The sequence below is a fragment of the Scyliorhinus canicula genome, chromosome 1, assembly GCF_902713615.1.
Source record: "Scyliorhinus canicula chromosome 1, sScyCan1.1, whole genome shotgun sequence".
NCBI lineage: Eukaryota > Metazoa > Chordata > Chondrichthyes > Carcharhiniformes > Scyliorhinidae > Scyliorhinus > Scyliorhinus canicula.
Genome location: NC_052146.1, coordinates 259,700,287 through 259,719,625, shown reverse-complemented (window position 1 = coordinate 259,719,625; position 19,339 = coordinate 259,700,287). Strand labels below are relative to the sequence as shown.

The 19,339-nt window shown below is 42.3% G+C and overlaps 1 protein-coding gene across 1 annotated transcript in view; it reads left to right on the top strand.

Moving 5' to 3' along the window:
* The window catches only part of rab3gap2 (RAB3 GTPase activating protein subunit 2 (non-catalytic)), a 121,271-nt gene that overhangs the window by 3,465 nt on the left and 98,467 nt on the right, over window positions 1-19,339 (top strand). Inside the window, exons 2-4 of the mRNA XM_038812024.1 lie at window positions 6,399-6,463; window positions 14,339-14,462; window positions 15,928-16,009. Of these exons, the coding sequence (XP_038667952.1) occupies window positions 6,399-6,463; window positions 14,339-14,462; window positions 15,928-16,009 (271 nt within the window). The remainder of the gene's footprint in view (window positions 1-6,398; window positions 6,464-14,338; window positions 14,463-15,927; window positions 16,010-19,339) is intronic.

Sequence of the window (19,339 nt, the reverse complement as noted above, 5' to 3'; positions counted from 1 at the left end):
CCATTAGAACACAAGAACTAGGAGCAGGAATGGGCAATTTAGCCCCTCGAGCCTGCTCCACCGTTCAGTACGATCATGGCTGATCTCTGCCTCATCACCACCTTCTGGTCCGCTCTCCCAAAAACTCTTCAACCCACTAATTAAAAACCTATATATCTCCTCTTCTCTTTAGTATTCCAGTGTCCATGCACTGAGGTAGAGAATGCCACAGATTCACAACCTTTTGAGGGAAGGAATTGCTGCTAATTTATTTTATATATCTGCCACCCCTTAGCCTAGAACCTCTTGTTCTAGACTGCCCAACAAGGGGAAACATCTGCTTTACATCTACTCCGTCCATCCCGTTTAGCATCTTGTACATCTCAATTAGATCTCCTCTCATTCTTCTAAACTCCAGCGAGGTGAGGACTAAACTGCACAATCTCTCTTCATAAAACAAGTCCTTTATCGCCAAAATCAATCTAATGAATCTTCTTTTGAACTGCCTCTAATGCATTTATGTTCTTCCTCAAGTAAGGGAACCAAAACTCTGCACAGTACTCCATATGCAGTCTCACCAATGCCCTATATAGTTGCAACAGCATGTCCCTACTTTTATACTCTAACCCATTAACAATTAATGCCAAAATTCCATTTGCCTTCCTTATTACCTGGTGCACCTGCATATACTAACTGTGATTCATTTGAGGACACCCAGATCCCTCTACACCACAGCATTTTGAAGTTTCCATTTAGATAATTTGCCTTTTTATTCCTCTGACCAAAATGGATAACCTCATACTTATCCACATTAAATCCATCTGCCAAATCGTTGCCCACTCATTTAACCTATCCACATGTATTTGTAAATTTCCTATTTCCTCATTGCAACTTGCTTTCCCACCTATTTTAGTGTCATTTGCAAATTTGGCTATCGTACATTCTATACCTGCATCCAAATCATTAATATAGAATGTAAATAGTTGGGGCACGAGGGCCGAACCCTGTGGCACACCGCTAGTTACAGTTTGACAACCAGAACGTGACTAATTTATCCCCACTCTGCTTTCTGTTGGTTAGCCAGTCCTTTATCCAAGCTAATACATTACCCCCAACCCCGTGGGATCTTACCTTGTGTATTAACCTGTTGTGTGGCACCTTATCAAATGCTTTCTGGAAGTCCAGATACATTACATCTGCAGGACCCCCATTATCTACTTTGCTTGTTACATCTTCGGAGAAATATAGCAAATTAGTCAAACACGGTTTACCCTTCATAAAACCATGCTGACTCTGATGGATTGCATTTTGACTTTCCAAATGTCCCTACTTCCTTAACAATGGATTTCAACAATTTCCCAATGACAAACATTAAACTACTGTTTCCTACTTTCTGCCTTTCTCCCTTTTGAACATCCTTTATGGGAAAAAAAATCTACCTGCTCACCTGTTGTGACCAATGAGTGATGGCAGATCCACCTAAATGTTCACAGTAACTTCATTGCAGTGTAAATGTAAGCCTACTTGTGACAATAAAGATTGTTATTATGTTTCCTCCAAGCAAAGCACTTCCATTACAAAAGTCAGATTTGGACATGGGAAAGGCACCTAGTTCAGCTGACCGTGCAATGTTCTTCTCATTAACAGCCTGGCAATGCCGTACTTGAAATCATTTTCAAGTTATGTCCCACACTCCTCCATCACCATCCCTGGTATGTCTTGGCCTACTGGCAGAACAGTGGCATACAGCCTGGAGTCCACCACATTGACTTTGGACCCCATGAAGTCTTGTGGCCTCAGGTCAAACATAGGCAAGAAAGCCTCCTGATTATGACCTCACCTATCAACTTCCTCCAGCTATTGAATCGATGCTCCTTCATTTTAATCACCACATGGAGGAAACACTAAAGTAGGAAGGGGACAGAATGTATTCTTGGATAGTAAAGAGTGACTCTGCAGCACCGCTACTGACCAAGCTGGCTGACTCCTGAAGAATGTAACTGAATGACAGATCATTTGGCAGGTATGTGAGGAAAATCCACATGACTGTATCCTCACCAACACCAATTTACCTGTTGCAGGTCTACATGAATATTGTGGTGAGAATGACCATCGCTTGGTTTGTGTGGAGGTGCAATCTGTCTTCGCAATGAGGGCACTGCATAGTGTTGTGTGGTGCTGTTGCCATGCTAAATGGATAGATTTGGATTAGATCTGGCAGCTCAACTAGACATGCAGGAGGCACTGTGGGCCATCAGTTGCAGCATATTTCCATTTCATCCCAATCTGTAACCGCATGCCCAACTCTGCCATTATCATCAAACCAGACTGTCAACCTGGCTAAGTAAAGAATGTAGAAGAGTATGCCACCTGAACATGGAGTGCCAATGGGGTGAAGACACAGCATGCTGTAGATAGCAAAGTGCTCCCACAACCAGCAGATCAGATAAAGTTAATAGAGGAGGAATCTCTACAAATACCTCTATTCTTATCAAAGGGATAGCCCAGAATATCAGTGAAAATTATAACCATGCAGTGTTTGTAATTATTTTCTGCCAGAAGGACTATGTTGACTTCTTGCTAACGACTGAGGAATCCAGAACTTGAGGCACAGTCTCAGGACTAATGAGAAATTTCTTCATTCCGTTGTGAACCTTTCAAAGTCTCCACTGAGAGGGTTATATAAGCTCCATCACTGACTAAATTTAAGGTTGCGATTGACAGAAGTTTGGTGTCCAAGGGAACCTTGAGATATGAAGAGCAAGCAGGAAAGTGTTAAAGCTCAAGACCAGCCAAGATCTTTTCAACGGTAGCACAGGTTCAGTAGACTGTATAATATACTCCTGTCTCTTGTTTTTGAGTTCTAGGTCCCCAGCATCACAGATTTCAGGTCTTCAACCACTTTGGTTGACTATTATCAAGAAATGGCTGAATGCAATGGGTACAAGGCAGTAGGCCACAGACAACATACCAACTATAATGCTGAAGGCTTGTGCTCCCTTACTGCAATCTTAACCAAGCCATTGCAGTGCATCTGTGACATTGGCATCCACCCAACAATATGGAAATTGACTAGATATGTCCTGTACACAATGCAGGACAAATTTGATCCAGCCAATTACTGCTCCATCAATCTACTCTCAATCATCAATTATTTGCTTATCAGTGCTCAGTTTGGGTTCTGTCAAAAGCTCCCAGCTCCAGATCTTATTGCAACCAAAGAGCTGAGTTCGAAGTGAGGCGAGAGTTGCTGCTTTTGACATAAAGGCAGCATTTGACCAAGTGTGGTATCAAGGAACCTCCGCAAAACTAGAGTCAGTGGAAATTGGTTGGCATCATACCGAGCACAAAGGACAATGGTTGTAGTTGTTGGAGGTTAATGATCTCAGCCCCAGTTCATTGTTGCTCAGTTCCTCAGAGTCATGTCCAAGGCTCAACCATCTTCTGCTGCTTCATCAATGACCTTCCCTCTATCGTCAGATCAGAAATGGGGATGCTCACTGATTTGCATTGTATTCCATAACATCCACACAAAGGAAGCAGTCCCTACCTGCATGCACTAATACCTAAACAACATCGACGTTTGGGCTGATAAGAAACATTTGCACCATAAATGCCATAGAAATTGAAAGAAATGACCCTTGACCAGCTACCTAATTACTGCTGCAGGTTAGAGGCTGGAAGTTCTGTGGTGTGTGACTCGCCTCCTGACTCTCGAAAGCCTGTCCCACTATTTACAAGACACAATTGGGATTGTGGTGGATTAGGGTGCCTGGATGAGTGCAGCTCCAACAAAACTCTTAAGCTTGACACCATCCAGGACAATGCAGCTCGCTTGATTAGCATCCCATCCACCATCTTACCTGTTCACTTCCTCCACTGCTGCACAGACTCTACAAGCTGCACTATAGCAACTCATCAAGTCACCTTTGGCAGCATCTTCCAAATGTATGACCTATACCATCCAGAAGGGCAAGGACAGGAAATGTAGAGGAATACTGCCACCTGCAAATTCTCCAATCACATATAATGATGACTTGGAAATATATCACAGTTCTGTTACTGCTACTGAGCCAAAATCCTGGAACACTCTTTCTATCTTCACAAGAACTACAATAGTTCATGAAGGTGGCTGACCATGACTTTCTCCAGGGTATTTCGGATGCTGCCGTTTGATTCCTGTTGCTGTAATGCGCACTTACTGTGTGGAGGGGTCAAAAATGAAGTTCCCCACCATGGATTCTCTACAAATCTCTTGTATGGGACTTTTCACAGTAACTTCCTTGAAGCATACTATTGACGATTAAGTTATTATTATTATTATTATTATTATTATTATTATTATTATTACAAAACCTTAAATCAGTGCCTCCCTCATCCTTTTGAGATTTTCCCGAGGTCTATGTTTTTGTTTTCAGCGGCTCCTCGAACATAAAGACTCCATTAAAGAAATGAGAGACTGTGTGCTGGGAAAGCGGCCAAGAATCCAAGAACAATTAAACAGTTTCCCATCATTCATCACACACACACACTTCTACAGCAGCAACACTTCAAGAAAAACCTACGGGTAACATTAAAAACATGGATTTTCCCTCCCACCGACCCAGAAATATTTTTTCTCCCTCAACCCCGATCTCTCTCTACTTTAAGCTTTGCTCAGAAAATAATTAATTGGGCCAGTATAAAAGAGGAAGAAAGCCATTGGAAGGGATTTAACTTGTTTGATTATTGTTGCTCCAGCAGTCTGTATATGCCACACTTGCTACTCTTCCAGGCAAACTTTGTATGTCTCTCTGCTCTTAACACAATGCCTGCATCTACAATTGTTCAGCCCTGGATCATGCAGGAGTCATAATGTAATATTATAGTATTGTTCCTGAATGTTTTGGCCTTGTCTTTGCTTTTTCGTGGGCTACTTGTGACATGTCGAGGGGCAAATTTGCCCACCACCTTTGACTAGTGTTCTTGTCTCCATTGGGAGGCAGTAGCATAGTGGTGTTGTCGCTGGGCTAGTAATGCAGGGAGCCAGGAAAATCCTCTGGGAACCCGGGTTCAAATTTCGCTGTGGCAGATGGTGAATCTAATAAAAATCTGGAATTGCAAGTGTAATGAAGCCATCGTTGATTGTCGTACAAACCCTTTTGGTTCACTAATGTCCTTTTTATAGAAGGAAATCATCCTCACCTGGTCTGGCCTACATGTGACTCCAGACCAACATTAATGTGGTTGACTTTTATTGCCCTCTGAAATGGCCTAGCAAGTGACTCAGATCAAAGTGCAATGAATCCTGGCCAGTGATGCCCACATCCCATGAATGAATAAAATGAATTGAGGTGCAGGGATACTTTTACTGGAATATTCAATTTGTTTTATGTTTTTCCTGGATTTCTTTAAATCCTGATCTGAGGTAATCTTGTTCATTGAAATAGAAAAAGCCACTCCAGGATGCAAGTGTCTTGCTGTTAGTGAACTGTGAAGTATGAAGGCATGATGTGTGGGTCTCAGCTGGAAGAAGAAAACTGTTTTGAAGTTCTCGCGTACAGCTGAATTACATGAACCAGGAAAACCACAGTTTGAACTCCAATCTTACTTCACTGAGGAACTGAAATTTTGGTCTTGAAGCTCCAGTATAAAGGAAGGAAAAATTGTTCAGGCATCAAAGATTGTCTATTTACATCCCCATAACTTTGCCTGACTCTGTCCTTCATCAGTTCATCTGCTGAAATCCTTATTGATGCCTTTACCTCTAAATTTGTCTATTCTAATGCACACCTGCCTGGCCTCCCACATTCTACTTAGTGTAACCTTGACATGTCCAAGTTTGCGTAAAGTCCTGTACACCCTTTACCCCTGTGCTCACTGACCTATTTTGGCTTCTGTTCAAGCAGTGCCTCATTTTTAAATTACATTCTTGTTTGCAAATCCTCTTTTGCCTCATTCTTCCCTATCTCTCTAATCTCGTCCAGACCTAGAACCCTGCAAGCTATCTGCAGTCCTCCGATTTCTACCTCTGCAGCATAGATTGCCATTTCTTCAGCTGATAAATAAATGCAAGTCGTTGTTTTCAAATCCCTCCTTGATTGTTCCTCTTTCTATCTCTATGACCATGTGCAGTTCTGCAACACTCCTATGATCTCTGCGCTCCTCCAATTTTGAGGCCTTGCCTCTAGCTGTCTTAACCCTCCGCTCTGGAATTCCTTTCATTACATATCTTGCTTGTACCTCTTTCCTTTAATTCTGTTCTTAAAACTTGCCTCTTTGACCAAGATTTTGCATCACCTGTCCTAATATGTGATTGTGTCAAATTTTATTTGATAGTGTTCGTGCAAAGTGCCGTGGGAAATTTTAATATGATAGAGTTACATGAATGCTAGAAAAGAGATTTGTAATTGATGCTTTTTTGATTCTTTCTCTTGCAGATAAAGAACACAACTGGGAAGATGAAGACTGGGGAGCATGGGAAGATGGTGAATTGAAAGAAACTGTACGAATAAATTGTCAATTCTCTATTGATTTTTTTTCTTTGTTTTGAATTGTTACGTGGCATCTGCTTGAGCCTACGGGGATTGGTGAGCAGCAATTGATTTGGTTAAGGAGCTAATTGGGAATTCATTGAATAGAGGATAGTTATTAATGGTTATAGTCCTGAGTGGGGCCAGTTATTCCTTGAGTCCCACAGAGATCAGTCTAAAAGTTATTGCTCTTCACCTTGTGTGATCTGGACGAGGGCATTAGAGAATCTATTGAGAACTTGCAGATGTTATGAAGATAGTTACAGCACAGAAGGGGGCCATTTGGAATGTCGTGTCAGTGCTGACTCTGCAAGATAAACTAATGTAGTCTCATTTCCTCACCGTTTCCTTGTAACCATGCAATTTTTTTTCCTTCAGAGAATTACCCTTTTGAAGGCCTTGATTTAATCTGCTTTCATCAAACTCGGGCAGTGCATTCTCGATCTTAACCACTTGCTACGTAAATAAAGGTTTTCCTTCATGTGCCGTTGCTTCTTTTGCCAATCACCTTAAACTGATGTCCTGTGGTTCTGGAAAAAAGAACGAAGAAAAGTACAGCACAGGAACAGGCCCTTCGGCCCTCCAAGCCTGTGCCGACCATGCTGCCCATCTAAACTAAAATCTTCTACACTTCCGGGCTCCGTATCCCTCTATTCCCATCCTATTCATGTATTCGTCAAGGTGCCCCTTAAACGTCGCTATAGTCCCTTCTTCCATCACCTCCTCCGGCAGCGAGTTCCAGGCACCCACTACCCTCTGTAAAAAAAAAAAACCAAAACTTGCCTCGTACATTTCCTCTAAACCTTGCCCCTCGCACCTTAAACCTATGCCCCCTAGTAATTGACCCCTCTACCCTGGGGAAAAAAATCTCTGACTATTCACTCTGTGTCTATGCCCCTCATAATTTTGTAGACCTCTATCAGGTCGCCCCTCAACCTCCTTCGTTCCAGTGAGAACAACCAAAGTTTATTCACCCTTCCACCAATGAGAGCAAATTATTTCAAAATCCTTCATAATTTTGAATACCTCTTTGAAATATCTTCATCTTCTCTTCTACGCATCGCCAACCTATACGCATAACCTATGTTCCTCACCTCTGAAGCCGTTCCTGTGAATCTTGAATGTGCCCTCTCTAATGTCTTCACGGTCTTCCTAAAGTGCGGTGTCCAGAAGGGGGGACACGACCGCAGTTGAGGCTGAATCTGTGTTTTATGCAGGTTTATCGTAACATCCTTGTTATGCACCTATTTCTAAAATCCAGGATCCTGTATGGCCTGTGAGCCACTTTCTCAACCACCTCTGCCACCTTCAGTGAATTGTGGATATATATCTCCAGGTTCCTTGATACTGCACCTTTTTTAGAATTGTACGCTTTTAAATTTATATTGTTCCATTTTGTTCCTCCTCCCAAAATCTATCACTTCACACTCCTCTGCGTCAAATTTCATCTGCCCCTTGTCCACCATTCTACCTGCCTATGTTCTCTCTGAGTTTATCGCTATCCTCCTTGCAGTTCATAATACTAACTTGATTTTGTCTCGGAGTATAATTTCTGAAAACCTTTCCACCACTGAGGTTAAACTGACCAGCCTGCAGTTCCTGGTTTTATCTTTGCATCCTTTATAAAAAAAAAATGGGATGACATTTGTATATGTACAGACAAGTCATAGATGAAATAAAGAGCTGCAGTCAGATTACGATGTTTTCATGGGGTGAGCTTGGGCTAATATTTGGCAGAAAAAATACAGCATTGTAAGTATATATGAGAGGCCATGTATTAATTGTGTGATGACTATACCATTGCTCTCGAATAAGCAAACTAAATACAGAATAAACAAAACCGCATCTCCTCTGGGTGGAGATTCAACACCTGCCTCTTACTTCAATTCTCCACCTTGAGTTCTTATAGGAACATAAATAATAGTAGGCCATTGACTCTGCTCTGCCATTTGGTAAGATCATGGCTGGTCTGATTGTGATCCTAAGTCTACTTTCCAGCCTACCTGCGCGTGCACACACCCGTAACTCTTGACTCTCTCGTCAACCAAAAAGCTGTGTAACTTAACCTTGAATATATTCAATACTGCTGCTCGTTGTGGAAGAGGATTTTTAGAGAAGAAATTCCTCCTCCCCCCCCCCCCCCCACTCCATTTTTCCTCATTTATATTTCATATCACTTCCTGAAATGGTATTTGATCATTCTGTAGTCCAGGACCTGCGCCTCTGCTAATCTGTCATGTATACTTCACTTCACAACTGCTACCTCTAGAAGGACAAGGGCAGCAGATTCATGGGAATGCCACCTCCTGCAAGTTCCCTTCCAAGCCCTACACTTCCCTGATTTGGAAATGTGTATATTTTTTTAATTTGTTATGGGGATGCGAACGTCACTGGCTGGGCCAGCATTAATTGCCCATGATGGGACAGTTAAGAGTCAACCATATTGCTTTGGGTCTGGAGTCACATGTAGGCCAGACCAGGTAAGGATGGTAGATTTCCTGCCATTAGTGAACTAGATGGTTTTTTACGACTATCGACAATGGTTTCATGGTCATCATTAGCCTTTATATTCAGATTTTTATTGAATTCAAATTCCATCATCTGCAGTGGCGGGATTCGAACCTGGGTCCCCAGAACATTACCCTGAATTTCTGGTTTACTGGGCCGGTGACAATACCACTACGGCGTCACCTCCCCATCACCATTCGTTCACTGTCACTGGGTTAAAGTCCTGAAGTTTTTCCGGACAGCATCGTGGGTACACCTACAACATATGCACTGCAGCAGATCAAGAAGGTGGCTTCTTATCATCTTAAGAGCAATTAGAGATGGGTAATAAATGCTGGCCTAGTATTTATATAGCCAAGTATGATGCCCACATCCCTTGGGTGAATATTTAAAAAAAAACATGAAAATACATTTGATTAATATGCAGATGCATCTTTCCATTTTGTAAAGCTAGTAATCTTATCATCTTCCATTGATCAGTAGTCCTCAATCTGTGATCACACGGTAACAGTCCACACAAACATAATCAAACAGGAAAACAGAAAATGCCAGAAATACTCATAGGACCAAGCAGTATCGGTAAGGGCAGAACCAAAGTTAATGTTTCAAGTTGCTGACCATGCATCAGAACTGGAAAAAGTTGCGTGATTTACCCTGTTTTGAGAAATTACTAGACAATTAAGGAGGAATACAGGGGAGATGAGGTAACAAAAGGGGTGTTGGTACAAGATAAAAGGAGATGGTAAAGGGGGCAAGTAAAGAAACAAAGGATCAGCCTTGACAAAATGTGAATCCGAATAATGGCATCATCACCAGTGGCTGCTGTCCAATAAAGGGAAAACAGTTATGATCTGAAACCACAACTCCTTGTTGAGCCTGAAGAGCTGTAAAGTGCCATTATAAATCAGAGGTGCTGTTCCCCGATCTTTCTTTGAGCATTATTGGAATGATGTGGGAAGCAGAGGACAGGGATCCGCATGTGAATGGAGTTAGTGACGAGGAACCGGAAGCTCGGGGTTATCATTGTGGACTGAATGAAAGTATTCCTAAGTGGTCACCCAATCTGCGTTTTGGTTTCCCCAATATGGTGGAGACCACGTCATGAACAGTGAAAGCAGCACTCTAAATTGAAAGAAGTACAAGCAAATTGTTTCACCTGGAAGGTAGAAGTGTTTGCATGCGAAGGGGAGGGGCTATTGTGATGGAGGAATGGATATGCTCTTTGGGATGCTGAAATAGGGGTAGTGAGGATGTGTTTATTTGGCAGCGTTGTGGTGGAGATGGCAGACTGATGCTGGTGGGATGGATACTGAGTACAATAGGAATTTAATCATGGTTCTGCAAAGGAGGGTAAGGAGTGAAAGCAGAAATGGAATGGACATGACTTTTTGCCTGCCTGCATGTTTCTAGTATTTTCTGTTTAAAATTTTGATTGGTAGTAGCATTTCGCTGTTGATTAAATGAGTTTCCGTTTTACTGTTGCATCCCCCAAAACTTGCATTGTAACATTCTAAACTTACTAACTTTCACACGGAATATTTTTTGCCGTATGTCCTGCTTTTCTTCACCTCCGAACATCCGAAGATACTTGGGTACTTTTGAAGTGCAATCACATTTTAATATAATGTCAAAATTCTACCACCACCATACTGCTTTTTAGAAGCTGATGCTTGAAAGTATAGTTCTTCTGTTATCCTGCGTCATACAATTCCAAGTTTGTACAGGGTTGCATTCTCAAGGATGTTGAGTGGGTGAAAGATCGCAAGAATTTTGGTGTCTGATTTATTGAAAATCTGAGCAGAGTTGCAAGGTTATTGTGTTAGCAAATATGTTATTAATATGTATTCCTGGGATAATAAAATATAAAATAAGAAATACCATCTTTATCGTGTACAAGACCGTGTCCAGTTTTGGTCCCCACATATTTTGGGGAATATTGAGGCCTAGAAAAAGGTTCGGTGGATCGTTCCTAGCCATACATGCAGCAGATTGACCACAAGTACGCAAAACAAATTAGCAAATATCGCTACATAATTTAATCCCTTAATTAACTGGAAAACCTCAATAATACTTCCAAAATGGCCATAAGGGCCATTTATTATTTAGACAGGCTTAGAGAATTGGAAGTATTATTGAGGTTTTCCAGTTAATTAAGGGATTAAATTCTGTAGCGATATTTGCTAATTTGTTTTGCGTACTTGTGGTCAATCTGCTGCATGTATGGCCAACCTGTAAAGATCTTATGATTCTCGGTGAAAAGTGTTATACCTTCTCATCTAGATGTATGCCGTTGTAACTTGTACTTACATTCACTAATCTTTGCTTTTGAAGGCAAGCTTCAAGCAATGTTAGCAGCTTATAACTCATCCTGTACCTTTAGTTAAAAGGATTCAAGGGGTAGGCTTGGCAATTCTAGGCCGGTCAGGCTGACTTCGGTGGTGGGCAAATTATTTGAATCTATTCTTAGATAGTTTAAACTGTTATTTAGAATGGCAATATTGATCAGGGACAGTCGGCATATTTTTGTTGGGGGAAGTAACAAGGAGGATTATGAGGGTAGTGCAGTGGATATTATCTACATGGATTTCAGTAAGGTATTTGACAAGGTCCCGCATGACAGACTGGTCAAAAAAAATTAAATCCCGTGGGATACAGGGCAAGGTGGTAAGTTGGATGCACAATTGGCTCAGGAAACAAAGTGTAATGGTCGATAATGTTTTTGCAAATGGAAACTGGTTTCCAGTGGCATTCCACAGGGCTCAGTGTTGGGGCCGTTGCTGTTCTATATATTAATGATTTGGACTTCAATGTGGGAGGCATGATTATGAAATTGGCCATGTGGTTGATAGAGGATGGCTGTTGTCTCCAGGATAATATCAATAGTTTGGTTAAGTGGACAGGAATCTGGCAAAATGCAATGTGTAAAGTAATACATTTGTGGAGGCCAAACAAAGCAAGGGAATACTCATTAAATGGGAGGATATTGAGAGGGGTAGAGGAAGTGAGAGGCCTTGGAGTGCATGTTCACAGGTCTCTGAAGTTGGTAGGCCAGGTGGGAAATAAAGCATATGGAATGCTTTCCTTTATTGGATGAAATACGCAGGGTTGTAATGATGGAACTGTATAAAACACTGGTTAGGCCAGTATACGGTTCTGATCACCACATTACAGGAAGGATATAATTGCTCTGGAGTGAGTGCAAGAATGTTGTTAGGGCAAGAAAATTGCAGCTTGGAGGAAAGACTGGATAGGCCAGGGTTGTTTACCGTCGAACAGAGGAGGCTGAGGGGTGACCTAATTGATGTGTATGAAATTTTGAATGGTTTCGATAGGATAGACGGGAAATACCTGTTTCCCCTAGCTGAGGGGTCACTTACCAGGGCTCATAGATTTAAGGTGATTGGTAGAACGATTAGACGGGACATGAGGAAAAACCTTTTTAACCAGAGGGTGGTGGGCTTGGAATTCACTGCCTGAATTAATGGTTGAGACTGAAACGCTCAACTCATTTAAAAATGACCAGTATCGGCACCTGATGTGCTGTAGCCTGCGGACCAGGTGCTAGAAAGTGGGATTAAAATGAAACGGCTAGTTTTTTATTTTCTCTTTTTGGCCAGCACAGAAACGATCGGCTCAATGGCTTCTTCCTGTGCCATAACCTTTCAATGGTTTCTCACGCATGATCATATTAGATTTGTTACTTTTATCTGGAAATCCCAACACCCTTTAGGAATTTGTCAAGTTTACGTTTTAGTTCCTAATCCACTTGACTTTCTTCAGTTTGTTCAACAGTGACTCTGCAAGTAGAAATACCTCCTGCCATATGTGCTTTAGAGATCTGATATTATCCCTATGCTACCTGAAATGAATTTTCAAAATGGGCCGCGTGCATTCCAAACTATTAGATCCTATCCTCCTAAATTAAAGCTCTGAACTTGGATATCATCCTGGCCACTTTCCAATGAATCCACCTGCTCCAGACTTCCTTCACTATCTGTGGGTACCTTAACTGATCGCTGTCAGTTTCTTGTGTGAAAGTTTGAATAAGGAAGGGACTTGCAGCCATTTTTGTGCCACGCCTGCATTTATAGAATTTACAGTGCAGAAGGAGGCCATTTGACCCATCGAGTCTGCACCGGCTCTTGGAAAGAGCAGCCTACTTAAGCCGACACCCCAACTCTATCCCCTTAACCCAGCAACCCCACCTCACCTATTTGGAAATTAAGGGCAATTTATCATGGACTGTGGGAAGAAACCGGAGCACCCGGAGGAAACCCACGCAGACACGGGGAGAATGTGCAGACTCTGCACAGACAGTCACCCAAGCCGAGAATCGAACTTGGGACCCAGGAGCTGTGAAGCAACTGTGCTAACCACTGTGCTATCGTGTTGGCCATTTCTTCGGTCTTTCGTACCGATTTTAAACCTTTGACCTGACTTGCTGATCAACGCAACCTCACCCCTCTTCTGAAAGCATTTACAATACAAATTTCTTTGCACAGGCTCCAATATGTAAATTTTCATTCCAGTTTTAAGTACACAAGCCTCCTTTGAATTTATAATTCTTGAGAATTGGCTGAATAAAAGCAAAATATTGCAGATGCTGGAATTCTGGAATAAAAACAAAAAGTGCTGGAAAAACTCAGCAGCATTTGTGGAGAGAAACGAGAGTTAACTATAATATTTCTCTTCACAGCTTTTCCTGTTTGGCTGAGCTGCTCTGGCATTAAATCACCTTTTGCCTCTTCCTGAATAATGCCATTGGTATTATCCAAAACATTTGGTATTTATTTAGTGTCAGTGTACTATTCTATTCTGCCATTTTTGTTCCCCAATCTATGTCCTCCACCACCGCCACCCTTCTTTTGCACTTTACTCCTGCCTTCTGTTGTCTCAGCTGGAATGATTTCACACTGGTCATTCCTCACAAGCGCACAAATCCTATTGTTCAATCATAATGGCTCTGCTTTAGCAAGTTGATTAACAACAAACCTATTGATACCACAATTAGTCTGTGAAAGCTCCAGTGACAATATCTACATGGCAGTGCAACAAAATTGTGATTGCGCCATCATTGTACAATTGAGATCCTTAAATATATTTTCCATCTATTTCTCATCCTGCTATGTTCTTTAACAACATGATTTGCAGCTACTTGCAAGACATCTTTTTATCAAACACTCTGCTTGCCTAAAACATTGCTGTTCATTTGGCCTGAAGCTAATTTCCCTAATTTTTCTTCTGGGCCCTGGAGTTATCATTTGAGCCTTTAAAACTTGCTTTGTTTTCTCCTGAGGTACTAGTATTGTATTTACTTTGAGTTCTGAAATTTGTTACAGAAAGAAGGTAGCTGCACAAGCAAGGCACCCACATTGTCATGGCTTCAGGACTGTGTGATCTCTCTGTCACCAACAAATGACCTTATGGTGATAGCAAGGGATCAGAAAGCTGTCTTTCTCGTGCGTAAGTATTACTCTTGTGAGAACTTCTGTTTACATATCATTAATGTTTAAAACAAAACATCCTCTTATTTCCTGTGTTATGAAAACTAGACTGCCTTACTGTTAAGAACAAAGTTTGTGGGTTCTACGTCTTGACAAATCTTGGACTTGGGAGCAGGCTACACGTGCGCACTTCAGATCTTCATCTTTAAGTTCTGTGGGCCGATGACGGGCACAGCATGTCTGTGTATTAATAGTTTGAAAACCCAGGCCACCTGTCCAGGCGCAGAGTGCCAAGGAAGACTAGGATCCTAGGCACGGGGTGTGGAGAGGTCCCAAAAGAAGTGTCCCAGGGCGAAAGCAAAGACAGGAAAAGATTCCAGTTCAGTTAAAATGAGAGGGGCACAAAAAGGCTCCAAACAGGACAAGAGTTGAGGGGAACAGTCTTTAGGTGCAGAAGGCAGCCGAAGATTAGTGACTTTGAGCTGTTGGGACAAAAGTACCCCTTTGGAGCCATAGTGTTCTGCTTTACGTGGCCAAAGATTTGAAATTGTGCTTGTTAATTGCTGCTTGAGTGCATACTCGGGGAATCCATGGGAATGGAATCTCAGGAGACAAGATTATGAGGTGGACCATTGTTGATGCTATCTGAGTTGGGACAACCAGGTTAGATCTTTGAAGGTGAAGACTGAAATCTCATGGGAGAGACTGAGTTTCAGTGCGATTGGTTGATTCACAATGTCACTGATGATCCTTGGGATCTCTCTTGGTCGCATCTGACATTTGGTGTGCAGTGTGGTGTGTTGGCCTATTGATTCATAGGTACCTCATATTTACCCTGAATGTAGAGATAGATATGTGATAGATATTGTAAATTATTTGATCTTTCTAACTTTATATAAGAAAGTTTATTTTGTTTCTTCAAAACCTGTGGTATCTTATTCACTGAGATAGTGTCTTGAATCCCAAACTTTGTATATTCTAAACAAATTGTTATTGGCCCCTAACTGGATCTTACCAACAACTTTGGGGTCTGGTGGAGGGTCATGAGATCTGGCTTATACATTTACTTCTGTTGGAATGTAAAACTAGTTCAAAAACAAGATTCTCTAGATGCTGGAAATTTAACATAAAAAGAGAAAATGTTGGAAATACTCAACGGGTCAGGCAACATCTGTGGAGAGAAACAGAGTTGATGCATCACAGGCCTTCTGTTTTGTTCTCTGCCCTCCTCCCCTTCTGTGCCTCTGACATACTGAAAACTTCTCAATTCTTAAAGACATGTTATTGGTCTGAAATTTTTGTTTTTCTGTCCACAGATGCTGCTGCCCTTTATTTCCAACATTTTCTGTTTTTAATTATTACATAATTCAAAATCTGTTTGAAGATGCTGTAAAGTTTTAATTGAGTTATGAAGCTTTGCTTATAAATTTAAGACCTTAGACTATTTCTGGAAGATAATTTTGTATCTAATTTATGATTTTTAGCAAAATGGAAGCCTAATGAAAAGGGGAAAGATGAAATGCAGTATTGTGTTGCTTGGAGTGGTATACTGAACGTGGAAGATGGGTATGTATATTTTGGTAAGAGTTTTGGGAGTTAATTATTTTTGATCACACTATTCATGTAAAAGGACGATTGCCTGTAATCAAAGATCTGCATGAATCTTTGAAAGAGATTTTGTGTGCATTACATCTTGCGACGACGTGGTTTCACGTTTAGTTACCCATCAAATGTTCATGTATGAAAATTAGGATTTCCTGCATGCAAATACCTGATCTTAGGATGACATGGGAGAGGAGAAATGCTTTGGAGACCAAATCCAGAGGCACGTCGCCCGATGCTGCCATCATGCACTTAACATGTACTTCTGCAGCAAGAGTCCTTGTTATTGATTTGATTTTTGTCCCTGGATAGTTATTCATTTTGAATCCATCTTCTTAAATTTATTGTATTTTGACATTATAATTTAAAAATCTAAATAGCCTTTAAAGTTTGGTTCAGTTTCAGTATGCCATGTAATTAATGGTCAACTGCATTGCTGCACATAAGAACCAATAGATTATAGTGGTTACCATCTAGCTACTGATCTAATAGATACCAATACCAACTTGAGCTCAATTTTACGAACTTTGTTTCTGCTGTAGTGTAGGGACCATAAGTGCAACTTGACTCTGAGTAGTGTGCTTATGGATAACTATTGCGGGGGTCAGTCAATTGAGGGCGCCTCCAGGATTGGAATCCAAATTTGGGACAGGAGGAGCAATCAGATGCCTGATTGAGGATGGAGTATTTAAAGGGTTACCAACATCAATCAATGGCAGAGCTGCATTTTGAACAGCAAAGATGCAGAAGCAAAAGGAGGAGGAAGATGGGTGGCAGATGAAGAAAGGCGGCAGATGAAGAAAGGCGGCATCACAATTTTTGGACACAGCATTTGAGGTGACTTTGAAAGCCATGAAGCCACAAAGACGCAACTCTTCAGAGAATGGACAGATTGTTCAAAAATAAAGAGATACATTCATACTTAACACTCATTCACACGTGCATCAACCACTGACTACTTGCGACACAGCTTCTCATTATCTACATTTTTCGGGATAATTCTGTGCCAAGTTCAATTGGGATAAAGCATTAGCTATCACATTTTTCCACAATTATAGAATCTCTACAGAGCAGAAGGGGGCCATTTGGATGCCATCAAGTCTGCATCTACCCTCCGAATGAGCACCTTACCTACCACACCCCCATCCTCCACCTGTAATCCCACCTAACCGTTTGACATTGAGGGCCAGTTTAGCATGACCAGTCCACCTAACCTGCCTGATCCATCATCATGAACAGGATGGCAACTACCCGTACTAGTATCAGTTGCCACTTTAAAAGTTTGGTTAATGTTCTAAGTTTCCAGTCCATTGGTTAATGTGGCTTTCAGTCTTTCAAAAGCTGTTTGGCACCTCCTTGACCACCACAGAGATTTTATTTTCTGCATCAAGTCTGTCAGTACGGTGGCTATAGTACAGAAGTATGGAACAAACTTGTGGTAGGACCCGCACGCCACCCAGAACGGCATTTTTCCCATTTAGTCATGGGGATAGGGAAAGTCTTCAAAGCCTGTAACTGGGCAACGCCTGCCTTTGACCCACAATATGCCCTAAGTAGGTTACTTGAGCTTCAGGGAACTTGCACTTCATGGTATATTTTTGTTCTGTAAGTGGCGTTTCCTACTCTGTGGATACAGTCTCCCGGGTGAGGAATCTAGTAGGAGACAGCTTTGGTCACTGCATTAACATTTCTGGAATCAATGCAGAGCTTTGTTGAGTCATGGAGCTTGGGCGCAAGCACAACTAGAGAACTCGCGCCGTTCTGGTTCGGCTCAACCAAGTGGTCCTCCAGCATGTACTGAATTTCTTCCCAAACCTGGGTAAGTGTCTCAGAACCTGGATGATAAGGTTACTGCTTGATGGGCAAGGTCTCCTCCACATGCATCCTGGTTTGTCCACAAAGATCTCTTTATTTTTAAGAAGGTTTTTATTTTTACATTTACCACAAGATGCAATAAATCCCCAAAATCTAGTACAATACAGAGTAATCATTATTCCCCACAAGCATACAGAAAAAAACAGCAAATACTCATACAAATGGTTCAAGTTTTAGGCATTGTAGTTGGTGGCTCCTTTCATATGGATAATGAAAGGTTACCGGAAAGAGTAGGGATCTCCGGGATAACAGGATAAAGCCATGGACACTTGGCACCATAGTGCACTCCTTCCTCCACAGGACAACAAAAACAGAGCTATACAATATATGGGATCCCTTATCTCGTAAACTACAACCGTGAACAACATCCCAAGACCTCCAAGCAATGAAAGGACTCTGCAGAAAAAGGGGCACAACAGGATACCACCATCGCATGACATAGCTTGTCAGTGCATACTCTCTCACATACAGGAGTCAGCAAGCCAAGGATTCTTTCCATGACTCAATTCACCAGACCTCACTCCTTTTCAACCAAATCAGAGGCACCGTTCAGGCACTGCCATCACCAGAAGATTTAAACCTTTTTCTGTCAAGGTAACTCTGCTGACAAAGAGAAGAAGAATCGTCAAGACTTCTGGTAGCGGCCATTTCCGAATAGGTCGCGCACACGGTAGCTCCCGCCGGGATCGGAGTTTTGGGCCTTTAAACGGAGCGGCAACGGCAATTTGCCGGTGAATCTCGGCGTGGAAAAGGACGCTGGAGAGGTTTCCCCCACTGCTGCATGGAGGGAACCAGGAGTGGGGCCGTTAAAAGAGCGATTGCGGAGAAGCGAGCGGAGCGGGTCCGGGAGGACAAAATGGCGGCCAGCGTGGGCCCAGTGGTCGAGAGAGCAGCAAGAGTTTTTGAGAAGCTGCTTCGCAGAGTTGAAGATTGAGATGCTGGCCCCAAGAAGGCCTCCATGGAAAAGATGGTGGAGACTCAGAAGGTCCAGGAGAAGGCGATTTAAAGAGGTGGAGAGGAAGGTATCTGATAATGAGGATGAGATCCTGGGTCTGGCGCTCAGAGTGGAGGCACACGAGGCCCTACACAAAAGATGACAGGAGAGGCTGGATGACCTCTAGTATAGGTCCAGGAGCCACAACCTGCGGATTCTGGGTCTCCCTGAAGGTGCAGAGGGGGCGGACGCAAGCACGTATGTGACTACAAAGCTGGGGACGCTGATGGGCGCAATGGCCTTCCCGCGGCCCTTGGAACTGGACGGGGCGCATAGAGTCCTCGCGAGGAAGCCTTGGGCGAATGAACCGCCGAGGGCAATGGTGATAAAGTTCCATCGCTTCACAGACGGGGAGCGTGTTTGCGTTGGGCAAAGAAGGAGCGGAGCAGTAAATGGGAGATCGGAGAGATTCGCATATACCAGGA